The sequence below is a fragment of the Rhamphochromis sp. 'chilingali' genome (genome assembly GCF_963969265.1).
Source record: "Rhamphochromis sp. 'chilingali' genome assembly, chromosome: 17".
In the NCBI taxonomy this organism is placed as follows: domain Eukaryota; kingdom Metazoa; phylum Chordata; class Actinopteri; order Cichliformes; family Cichlidae; genus Rhamphochromis; species Rhamphochromis sp. 'chilingali'.
This window is the reverse complement of record NC_137944.1, coordinates 29265343-29278034: the sequence shown is the minus strand read 5'-3', so window position 1 is coordinate 29278034 and position 12692 is coordinate 29265343. Positions and strand designations below refer to the sequence as shown.

General features: G+C 37.2%; 1 protein-coding gene across 1 annotated transcript; it reads left to right on the top strand.

Annotated features, from left to right (window-relative positions):
- Positions 1-6530: 6530 nt before the first annotated feature.
- On the top strand, positions 6531-11795 carry LOC308384583 (CD209 antigen-like protein A). The gene is made up of 9 exons (XM_080863121.1): positions 6531-6718; positions 7235-7309; positions 8929-9047; positions 9151-9225; positions 9628-9738; positions 10695-10772; positions 10980-11131; positions 11231-11355; positions 11580-11795. The coding sequence occupies exons 4-9, from the start codon at positions 9195-9197 to the stop codon at positions 11737-11739; spliced, it is 657 nt and encodes a 218-aa protein (XP_080719247.1). The 5' UTR covers positions 6531-6718; positions 7235-7309; positions 8929-9047; positions 9151-9194; the 3' UTR covers positions 11740-11795.
- The last annotated feature ends 897 nt before the right edge of the window (positions 11796-12692 follow it).

Sequence of the window (12692 nt, the reverse complement as noted above, 5' to 3'; positions counted from 1 at the left end):
TCAACTGTGTTTAGTTTCCCTCCTGTTTCTAATTCCTTCATTACGTCATGTGACTTTATAGTCTCAATTTGTCTGTCGTGTTGCATCATACTGTGTTCCTCTCTTTTTTCTCCAGTTCTTTTTTGATTTTCTTTTTTTTAAGTTCTGAACATTGTCTGCCACAACAAAGTCAAAAAAAAATTAACCTCTAGTCTTTTTCAGCAGACTGCATTTTGATGTAATGTAAAGTCGTAAAAACATGAACAGTGATTTGTTGTGACGATATCTTTCATCTCTTAGTTTTACATTTTTGAGAGGCGATAAACCAGATGATTGGGTGGAGGAAATGTTAGAAATATATCCTCCAGTCAGAAAGTGTTAGCTTGATATATCCTGCAAAGTACCCCATAAATCTGTATGTTTCTGAAAGTCAAATATAAAATAAGTTGAGTAGGGAAGGCTACTTTTATAAAGCTAAAGTCACAAACAATTAAAGCTCCCTTTCAAAAATCTCCCAAGCTAGGCGAGTGACTCCAGCAGATCCCAGGAACAACATCTGAGATCTCTGTCAGAGGAGCGCAGTCCTAGGAACAGCTAAGATACTGCGCAGGACCCTCAAGCTCCCAGGCCTCTAGTAGAGGACCTGAGCTTGACAGATAGACCGCCTGCAGGGGTGAGGGGAATTTACAGATATATACATGTGTTTTTTTAAACCATAAACATAAAGTTATGATAAAGTGTAATCTATTAAAATTTAACAGAAAGTTCTTTTAATGTAAACCTGTAAAAAAGGAAGCTGTCACAAGTGTTTCTTCTAAGAAAAGCAATGAGACAGTTTTAAGGCTTATCTGCCCACCAACAGCCAAAGAAATATTTGCAGATAATACCAAAAAATTCTGCTGTTTGCCAAAGTATTAAATGCTAATAAATAATAAAGAATAAAATGGGTGTGTTTGTGATGCAAAACAGCAGGACTGGCTGAGGTCAGGATGTTGAAGCCTCTGCGTTAACAGAGGTACATAGACTGTAAGAATATTCATGTGGTGATAAAGAGGGAGATGCAGTCAAATCTGAAAAACAAAACTGCTTTTTGCAGATTGAAACAGGTATGCAAGGATAAAACAATATTATCTAAACCTAAGTTAAAACAAAACTTTAGACCAGACTAAATGCTTTAACATATGAGTGTATTTGGTAATACTTAGTCCAACAAAGAAGAAACAAACAAGAACAGTGGGGGGTTGACGCTTAGATTTTGTGATAATTTCCTGTGTGGTTTTTTCCGTCAACCACGTTGTTGTCTGATACACAGTTTGCTGTGTTTCCTGTTTGGTTAATGCAGCTGCGGTTCCCACAGCTATCTAATTTACCATAAATTAGAGGAGGAGAATGTTTTCAGTATGACTGTGAATACTGCTTATACAAAAACTAAGGGCGACTGTTTCAACTGTGACTGTGGCATCTAAAGATAAAGGTTTTTTTAAAAATTACATAACTATAACAATGTCAATTAATGTCAAGCCCTCACTTTTAGTGTGCTTTGTTTTATTATTAATTAAGATAACATTTACAAATAAACAGACTGCCTTATTGTTGTTTTTGTTGTTGTAGTTTTAGGAAACACTCAAATAATTTGAATTAAGGTGGAAAATTACATAAGGCAATGCCACAGGTAAGGATAGGAGACTCATATGCTGCAAAGTTGAATTAAACTTGGATTATCAGTACATCTACTCTGATGGCACACAGTTGTTGTTACCATGCCATGCTTGCTGTATCTTGTCAAAAAAATTTGTTACACATTTTTATGTTCTTGCTGAATGACTGATTTAAAGAACTTTGTTGTTTACTCTTTTTTTTTTTTTTTACTTTATTTTAATAGAGAGTGAAATTAACTATGCAACATGATAAAGCCCACATGTTCACAGCTTCCCGAAGTAACCATGATTGAGAATTATACAACATTTGTTTTCTCTTATTATGGTTAAAGAAACATTGATTAAAGTAAAGGTAAATTACATATAGAGCTTTCAGAATAAATATTACAAAATGCTTCACAATAAAAATGCTAAAACATCAAAACAAAAAGTCAGCCAAAAGTTTAAAAAGATGAGTTTTTACTTTCTTTTTAAAAGAACTCACCCAATCCAGAGATCTCAGGCTCAGTTACTTGTGATGAACCATCTTTTATAGTTGCATTGTTTTCCCTAGCATTTAAAGCTGTCAGTCATCTTAGGGTAAGAGCCTGTGAAAAGAAAACAAAAAGTAAATCCTGAACAACGACCACTGCTTTTTCAGTCACCCTGCTTCTTCCTCTCTGTCTTCCTGGGAGAAAATCCAGATGTGTTGATGTAGCTCAACTGAGCAAAACTATCCCTTGCAGAGAGACAGATGGTTTGAGGCTAAGGTGTTGCTTTACTGTGGACAGCTTTCCAGTGCAGCCAAAACAGAACAGTCTGCAGTAGAGGTTGGGATACTTGTTGGTGTTCCCAGGGCTAAGTTATTTCATCGCTGATCACTGCCTGCAACTATCTACTTTAAGCAGAGCACTCTCTCTGAAGTCCTTGCTGACTCTGGTGTAGAACAAAGCTAGCTCATCAACTGGGAATCTCCACCAAACTATTAACCACTCATCTTTCAATCTTTGCCCTAAACAGACAACAGCTGGCTACCATTACACATCAGACTGAGCCAATTCATTTCATTATCTATGGAAACCACCCTGAGTACACAGAGTTCTTTGTTTTTTCTGCACCTCACAAATCTGATCCTAGAAAATCCCTGGCTAGAAGGACACAACCCACATATAAGTTGGTCGGAAGAAAGAACTAAGTTGAAGTTTGTTTTTCCAGTCAAACCGCTTACAATGAGCCCTGCTAACTCAGTCTCTGGGCCTGCTGAATGTGAGTCACCTAATCTTTCTCTGATCCTCAGCAGGACCATGCCCAATAGCTGGCTTTTTGTTGAGTAGAAAGATAAAACTCTTAGACCATGTATTTGACTAAATCAGATCACTAGAGGAACAAGAAGTGAAAAGACGTTTTTGATAAACACGAGGACACTTTGAGTACTTGGTAATATCTTTTGGTCTAACAAATGTGGCTGCAGTATTCTAAGCCTTATTTAATGAGGTCTTCAGAAATTTCCTGAATGTGGTTGTTTTTTGTTTTTGTTTTACCTTGACAATACTATGATTGTTTTCAAGGATCTATATCACCTTACTTCTGTTTCAAGAAGGTTTTCAGGAGAAAACCTTCACCCCAAGCCTTCACCCCCATTAATAGTTTGTTGTAAAGGTCAACGCTTCAGACTCTGGGGTGGGGGCAATCTTCTTACAGTACCGTACTGTAAGAAGAAAGTAAACTACACTCGTGCACATTCTGCACATTCTACTCATAGTGATCTGCTAGCAGTTCAACTAGCTTTCGAAGAATCATCCAAATTTGTCATATCTTCAGTCACCTACAACATCTCAATTCCAGGCAACCTAGACTGTAATGTTCTTTGGCAAATTCAATGACTTACCGTTCTGGTTCCTGTATTTCTGTAGAGCTGACCTGGGAAAATGAAGATGTCATTCAACAGGCTCAGCAGAATGAACATGATTCCAGAATCAGCTTCACAAACCAACTGTATGTCCTGTCTTCAGTCCACTCACAAGTTATCCACTAGGTCCACACCATCAACTTTACCTGCCATCCAGGAGTAAGCCACATTCTTTCATCCTCAATTGGCAAGGTTATAAAGGAACACAATCCAGAATGCTCAGTTTGCACAAGAAGTAAGAGCAAATCTCAACCAATCGCAGGCCTGTTACAGCTACTGTGTATACCTAGCTGCCCATGGTCATGCCAATGCGCCAATAATAAATATTCAAATGGGCAAAAACACAAGTCTTTCAAAATGAACTGCTCATTGGTTTCCATTTTAGAAATTGCAGTGTTTAAAGTTTAACTGCATACAACATCTGTCAAAAAACAAAAAACAAAAACTAAACCCTTCGATTGTATGTACATGCTATACTGAAATTATTTTTTTTAAAGAAAACATTTTCTGAAATGCAAAAATATATAAATAATCTAAAGTACAGTCAAAAGTCAAAGTCAAATTAAATAAAATGCATAAGCAACCTAAACTAACTCTGTCTTCTTGGAAGGCTTTCTGATATTGATAGGAGGTTTTTATGCTGCTAAAAAAAAAAAAAGATGTTATAATGGTGCAGACATTAATTAATATTAATAATAATTCAGTGTCCAACTTAACAGCCTTCAGGTCAGTGGCTCAGAGTTTTAATGGCCCATTTACATTTTTACTGGCTTGTGAAAAAAGCTTTTATTTTTATACTTTAAAATATTAATGCAATTTAATTAATAAAATACTTTATATTATTTTATTATTTCACATTCAATTCAAAACATGTTACAAAACCCTTGAAGTTAATATGGCCTAGTACACCCCATGCCCCCCTTTAGACTCACCCCTGTTTGCTGCAGGTATCACTTCCATGTAAAATAGGACGGCTGCCTCAGCCTTTAGCGAGCTGTATAATTTAACCAGTCTCGTATCAGTTAACAGTTCACCTGCATATTTTAATACAACTTCGGGAGACTTGCTGCAGATTTTTCTCTATATAAAACAAACGGCGGTGAATGGAGCAGCTGCAAAGTTCGCTTTTCTTTGCGTCGGAGTGTGTTGATCAGGCGCTTTGATGGAGGACTCACGCTCGGGTTTTGTCAGTAAAGATTTAAATGATGATTACAGGAACAGCGCTGCTGTTTTGGACGCTAAAAACACGTTTTCTTTCACTCAGCCTGAGCTCAGCGTCTCGGTAAGGGTCCGCCTCTTTGCTCTTCACGGTGTGTAAACAGACTCCGGCTCCACGTTCAGCTGTGCCAGCGTCATCGTTACTGCCATAACTCATCATCGTTGTGTTATCAGTGTTTCTGTTTAAATGTGCAGGCTGTGTGGGCTTGTTGTTGTCAGACTTTTTATTCACACGTTTGCATTGCACGTCTGTTTTTGGTCGCAAATGTGGATGAAGCACTCGTGTTTACATCGTTTAACACATTTGCCGTGCTTTAAAGGAATAATTATTCAAATTATTCGACTAGTCGTTACAGCGCTACTAATGATTAAACGTGTTTTCTAGCTCCATGATATTCCTTTAGACATAGACTCCAGTCTTCGACCCCAGTTTATATTGCAAATAAGGTTTTTCTTGGGGCTTTGGAAGGAAAAGTCAGTCTGGCTTTTGCATTTCACTCAGAGTCTAAGGGTCAAACTCAGAAGGTCAATCAAAAACTTGAGGTGCTTTCTGCTGCGTTGTTTCCACTAATCCTGCTTCCTGAAGTTCACCGCTCCCATGGATAAAGTATGCACACAAAACACTCACTTCATCCGCAACCAGACTACCATCCTTTGAGGCCTTTCTGGATTATCAACCAGCATTATCCCCTGTAATAGAAAGAGAAGTGGCTGTATCTCCATCCAGCATCATGTCTGACGTTGCTGCCATTTTTGTAGACAAACCAAACATCTCCAAACATCTGAGAAGAATTGGAGTTTGGCTGATCAGCTGAAGTCTCCGGCCTCACAGAATAGTTTGGGTCAGAAAGTTTGGAAATTTCTTTCTATGAAACTAGGTCAAAGATTCATTGGCACAAATGACATTGGGAAAATTGACAATCCTGCAGCTGTTCATTTAAGTGGTCTCCTTGTATGAAGATTCATCCCACATTCCATGTTTCCTAGAAAAAAAAACAATAGATTACAGTAACAATCTTTCTATATATAATAGTAAACATTTGGTCCCACTTTTGGTTTGCCCAAGATTACTCAAACAGACCAAGGTACTGACTTTATGTCTGAAGTATTTGATTAGATACTGAAGCTCCTGGCTGTGAAGCATCAAGTCTTTAGTGCATATCATCCAGAAAGCCAGGAGGCACTAGAGTACTTCCACCAAACTCTTAAGACAATGTGGCATACCTACTGCTTTAGAACTGGTACGGAATGGGATGAGGGTGTATTCTCTTGTTTTTTGCAATCAGGGAAACTATTCTGTCATGCATGTTTTAAAACTTAAGGTTCTGTGTGGGAGGATCAGGGTTTTTGTTGATTGTGTTTTTCCTGTTGAGACCTTTATGCAGAGACCAGTGTGCCCAGGAAGAAGGAAGATACTCAGTTTTTGTTTCATGTGAGTAAGTCGACCATTTGGCTCATGAGGATACATACGTCAAACGAGGATAAATATGTTGAAGGATGTTGTGTCCATGTTTAAAGGGAATGTGCACTGATCAGGCATAATGTTATGACCAGACAGGTGGTCAACTGACACATGACAAAATGCATTTAGAAGCAGGAAAAATGGGCAAGATGGCTAGATGACTACATCTCCAAACTGCAGCTCTTGTAGGTTGCATGCTGGTTCCGATACTAAGGTGTCAGAATACAGAGTGCATTGCAGTTTGTTTTGTTTGGATCTGGATAGTCACAGACCAGTCAGGGTACCCATGCTGATCGCTATCCACTTAAAGCACCAACAATGGGTATGTGAGCTTCAAAACTGGACCACAGAGCACTGGAAAAAGGTGAATGATGAACCACATTTTCTTTTACATCAAGTGCATCGCTTACCTGGGGAACATGTGGCACCAGGATTCACTATGGGAAGAATGCAAACCAGCAGAGGCAGTGTGATGCTTTGATCTACTGGGACACCGTGGCTCCCGCCATCCATGTGGGTGTTACTGTGACACATACCACCTACCTAAGTACAGCTGCAGACCATGTACACTCTTTAATGAAACTTCTGTGACTTCTTTCTACAGGATAATGTGCCCTGATATAAAGCCAAAATAGTTCAGCAAAGATTTTAAAAGCACAAAAATGAATTTGAGGTGGACGTGGCCTCCGAATTCCCCAGATCTCAATTTAATCAAGCATTTGTTGGATGTGCTGGACCATTAAGTCCAATGCATGGAGGCTCCGCCTCCCAATTTAGCTGTTGTTACCATCTTGGTGACAGAGACCACAGCAAAATTTCAGGGGTCTAGTGGAGCTCATGCCTTGAGCTTTCACAGCAGTTTGGCAGCAAATGTTAAATAAAATAAAAAATAAGACTGCTATTTAAAATGAAGTGATGATGAAGACTTTTGAGGAATCTCTTTTAAATAATGCAAAGATATTTTTTCTGCTGTTTGTCAAAGCGTAATTTAAACATGAATGTTTACAGAATAAATGTTTTGTGGTGCAGAAACATCTGGATTACCTTCGAAGTCAGGATATTGAAGCTTCTGCAATATGAGCCATCCACAGAGCTTCATACAAGGTACGAACATTAATGTGGTGATAAATCAACAGGAACCTGAAGAAGAGGGAGCTTCATTCAGATTTGAGTAGTCACTTCAACCCCATGTCTGGAAAAAATGCTTTTTGCAAAATTATAAAGTCTGAAAAAGGAAGTATTTGTGGTAAATCAGCAGTAATTGGACATCATAAATCTGTATGTGTCTAAAAGTCAGTTCAAACTGTAAAATAAGTTGAGTAGTGCATTTAAACCTTCCTTCCAAAACTGCTTAATAAAAATAAATAAAATAATTCTGAACAATATTTGTAAATTGTGTATGCAAACTTCCAGAAAAGTCATGGATACAACTGTGAGCTGTAGATGTGCAGTTTGAGAAATTATGGTGAACACTGTGATAATTTTTTCCTGCCCTGAGTCTATTGAAATTAAAGATGTGGCATGTCTAAAATAATAATAATGAAAAACATACATCTATTTAAAAAAAAATAAGGGACAAACGCAGATTAATAAAACATTCAAAACTCCCCCAAAAAGATACACAGATAGCACAGATGAGCAAGTTATTTAAGCAAACCAGCATTTGAGATCTCATCTGTATGAAATCAGACTAACTAAATATGGGACTAGCATAGCTTAGGTGAGCTCAGTGATACTGAAAATAATTTGTTTCATCGTTTTAAATGAAAGAAAATAAAACTGTTACTGAAAAATCCTCATCCTATTACATTTAACAGGAAGTTAATTTATTAGAAAACAGTAAAAACATTTATTTATTAAATTATTTACTAAATAAATGTTTTTTTTAAAGAGACTGTCTACTAGACTTTCATGAAATATCCAAAAAATACCACAGAAGGATGTTTTTCTGCCATTTTTTTTAAAGCTCAAAACATGAATACTTGCAGAATAAATATTTTCATGATATCACATCTGCATGATGAGCCGTCTGCAGAGCTACACATAAGGTATGAATATCAGTGTGGTGTTAAATTAATGCAGGAATAAAACAACACCTGAACCTAAAACTTAAAGCCACATTCAATTTTTCGACATAGCAGTGAATGTGATAATATTTAACCCAAAAAAGAAGAAAGGAAAAAAAAGGAGGAACCACCTGTTAGATTAGGTGATATTTTCACATTTGGTCTTTATCTATAAAAGGTCTTGTTTCCTGTGGCTGTGGTTCTCACATTTGGTGTTGTGAGAAACTTCTATGCGATAATGTGAGAAAAATTGTAATACTTGAAAAACACAACCCTAGTATGACACAAGGGTTAATGTCCTTGCAGCTGCACAACGCTACAGTATGTTAGGAATATATTAAATGTGTGTATAGTGCTAAACAAGAAAGACAGAAACATGTTTTCAACAACAGCCATAAAATGTACTCTTATTGTTAAACATACAGAAACTACTCTCCTGTTTCACTTTATATATTTTCAAGTGAAATTAAATGAAACCATCAGGGGTTAATGATGAGATCACAGGTAACAAAGTTGATGAGAACCAACAGTGATTTTACAGAGTTAGTCAAGACTGACCAACAGCTTTGTTTTGTGTTTCAGTTTTTTTCTTTCTTTATAGAAAAATAAAAGATGGGTGAATACCACTGATACAATTTTGAATTTGTCTTGAAATAGATGAGCTGCGCTGTAGATAGACCCTCCTCCCCATCCTTTAAAGTCACCAGGAAGTTTGTTTTTTTTTAACAGAGAGCTGTGAAAGGTGTTGTGCTTCATTTCTTTTTGAAAAGCCTGAGGTGAGGGTCGCAGAGGTGAAGCTTGATGCTTAATTTTCTATAGATATTGAAGGAATTGATTAAATGATTAGCACCAGTTTGCTGTTTTGTTATTGTGATTCAGACACAGGTGGACTAACTCTGAAGTCGGGAGCTTGAAGCCTCAGCATGATGAGCCGTCCACAGAAATACATAGAAGGTAAGAACATTAATGGGGTGGTAAATCAACAGGGAGGAGAAAATCTACACTTTTTATGAACAATGCTGTTTTCATAGAACAACGTGTTCTGAAATTAAACAATACTCTTTTAGGTGAAATATCTTAAGTCTGTATTCTGGGTTTTATCACAGAAAAATATAAAAACCTCATTTATGAAGAAAAAGAATAAGAAAGTCAACCATATTGTTATGTAACATAAACTGTGTCATGTTTCTCATTGGTCTAATCCAGCTCTGATTCTCACCTGTTTAAAAAAAATCATTTTAAACAAGACAAACACAAACACATATCTTTACAGCATTCCTCAACTGCACTACAGTTAGCACTATTTATTAAATGTTTACGTACTTGTGTGTTCACTTTCTGTCTCCTCTGAATCAGGTGAAGCTCTTCACTCCCAACATGCAAAATCAAACAATGCGTTAAAGCTCAGAGTGGCCGTGCTGGTTGTCTGTGTTCTCCTGGTATCGGCTCTCGTGGTAATTTATCTCTGTGAGTTTGTAGTTCTATTCATGTAGCTTTACTGATAAGTGTCTGATCTACTGTAAATTGATTATCAGAATGTTTACTATAAAATTGTGAAGAAAACCTTAACTTGTGACTTTTTAATTAATCTGCATCATATTTAATCCTTTTATTTTAAAATCCAGGCTTCAGGACAAATTTTCCAGAATTTTAATTGAAAAGAAAATAAATTTTAACAGTAATTTAGCTGTTAAAGTCCAGTGAGCTATACAATCACCTGCTTAATCACCTGCATCTTAACCAACACGTGCACTTTATTACAGTTAATTATTTATTTATTTAAGGTTAATAAATCCATAACATTACATAATTTTGAGTTATAACATCATTAATAAATTGGATGTATGGGAAAGTCATTCATAAATGTGTTTTACTCTGAGGTGGAACTATGCATTTTAACACAATGGGTTTTTTTGTAATTCATATGTTAAATATATGTAATTGATTATTTTTATTTGTAACCTATAAATTAAAAATCATAATTAAACTGCAGCTCAGATATTCTTCTTTATGAGTCTTAGTGTGCTGTCACCGTCAGTGGAAGAAGAATATCTGACATTTGTTTTTAAACAAATTAAATATATGACTTTTCAGTATACTACATATATATAACAACTATATTTAATTAGAAATAATCATCATTTTACTATACAGTTCATGAAACAGTTTTTAAATGGTTGTGCTGTGCGTTCAGTTCAGTAGCCATGTTACTCTACTCTCTGTTTATATAGATATATTTTTTACCTGCATGCTACCAAAACCTCCTCAAATGTGATCAAAATTGGGACAAATTTACTGACATAAGAGAAGTTCTAGTAACAAAGATCTTCTCCTTGGCTATAGACTCTGCAACTTAAATGCAAATGAAACCAAAAATGTTACTGACTGATTTGCATTTTTTCTTTTTTGTATTTTTTTATAAGTGTTTGAGCTGTTGAAAACCAGGGAAATGCTCAGAAACCTTGAACTGAAGCAGGTAACTGTAAAAACTGATGTCACAGGTAAGAATATGAGACTCCTGCTTATTGTACTAAACCTTTGTTTGTTTGTGACCTCTGGAATTTAATCACTAACACAAAATATTAGTATTATTAAACTTTGCTCATTGTTTTTTTTTTCACAACATCCTAAGCAGGAAATATTTTCATACTTACAACCATAAACATGATTTCTTCCACCTGCCTGTCTTTGATGTAATTTCTTCAAAGTTGAACCATATTACAAATGTGAAGATGGCTGGGAGCAACACAGAGGAAAGTGCTATTATTTCTCCACAAGAAAATCATCCTGGGATCAGAGCAAAACTGAATGTAGCACTAAAGGAGGAGACCTGGTTAAGATAGACAGCAGCGAGGAGCAGGTATTAAACACTGCTGCAGGTTCATGTTCTCACCCTCATGTTTCGTCATCCCAGAACAGAAAGTTTTACAAAATAATTGAATCATTTTTTTTCATTTAGAGTTTCTTGGGGAAAAATGTTCAACAAAAAACGACGGGATATGACGACCTTTTCTGGATCGGCCTGACAGGCTCAGCAGAAGAGGGCAAATGGTTGTGGGTGGACGGCTCACCACTGAACGAAAGGTTTGATTCAATCCAATTACATTATATTATATATTACATTTCAGATAGATAGATAGATAGATAGATAGATAGATAGATAGATAGATTCACAATAACAGTCACCTTAAAGGTGCTTTATAGTGTAAGGAAAAGACACTAAGATATCCAACAATCAGACAATCTATTAGCGACATTTGGGTGACCCCGTTTTACTGTGACTGCTCTTTTTGTTCTTCATCCCTTAGGTTGACATTTTGGAAGGATCAAGAGGCAGATGATTTGAGTGGAGAAGATCCCGATGGAGACGACTGTGTGGGGATGGGGCCAATGTATTGGTTTGATAATTCCTGCAAAGTACCACAAAGAAGTATTTGTGAGAAACCGGCTTTGATTCTGTGTGGTTAAATTTCAGTTCAGGAACAACAGTATGAGCAGACGATATGCTGCAAACATTTAAAGACATCCAGAAATGTTTAATGAAAAAAATACTATATACACTGTTTATAATGAAATACATTTTAATAATTATTCTGTGTCTGATTTTCTTATTCATGTATTATGTGCTAAAAGAGCAACATCACCAGCCTTCTGTCATAATTGTGGTTTGATATTTGACCACTCTTTTATGCAGAATTGGTTGACTTAATGTAAATTGGTTGGTTTCATGGTGGTGGCCTTCAACCTCCCGGCAACAGCAAGGGCCGGTGTTTAAGACGGCTGGGGGTGTCCCCAGCGGACCACTGCCGCAATTTCCAGGGAGATTGGATGGGGTCAGAGGATCTGCCCTTTGCCTACACCAGGCAGCTGCACAACACAGTGGCCAGGTGGCTGCAGCCCGGTCCCACAGAGTGAGAAGCTCGTCTGCTGGATATGGCAGTGCTTGTGGAAGGGCTCCTGGCAGACACCGGAATGGGTCCACTGCCACCATCTGGCCTGGATATCATGGTAAAGCGGGCAGAAGACCACAGAGGATGGGCTGTTGGAGCAGCTGAATCAGAATTTAAAGTCCATGATTCATAAATTCATTCACGAGGACAAACGCAATTGGGATGGCTGGTTAGACCCTCTGCTGTTTGCAATGCGGGAGGTTCCCCAGGCCTCCATGGGATTTTCTCCCTTTGAGTTAATGTTTGGCCAGAAGCAGCAAGGGTTGTAGGACCGAATTAAAGAAACCTGGGAGGAAGGTTTAAGCTCAGCAAAAAATGAGACTCAATACCTTGTGGACATGAGAGCAAAGCCACACACTTTGGGGATGTTGTCACAATAAAATTTGCTGCAGGCCCAAGAATGTCAGCAGCGGCTGTACAACAGAGAGTCTAGACCAGGGGTCTCCAACTCCAGTTCAAGAGAGCTACTGT

Coding starts and splice junctions, on each gene's coding strand:
- LOC308384583 (XM_080863121.1), top strand. CDS start 9,195: ATGATGAGCCGTCCACAGAAATACATAGAAG. Junction 9,226..9,627: donor TCCACAGAAATACATAGAAG/GTAAGAACATTA, acceptor CCTCTGAATCAG/GTGAAGCTCTTCACTCCCAA. Junction 9,739..10,694: donor TCTCGTGGTAATTTATCTCT/GTGAGTTTGTAG, acceptor TTTTTTTATAAG/TGTTTGAGCTGTTGAAAACC.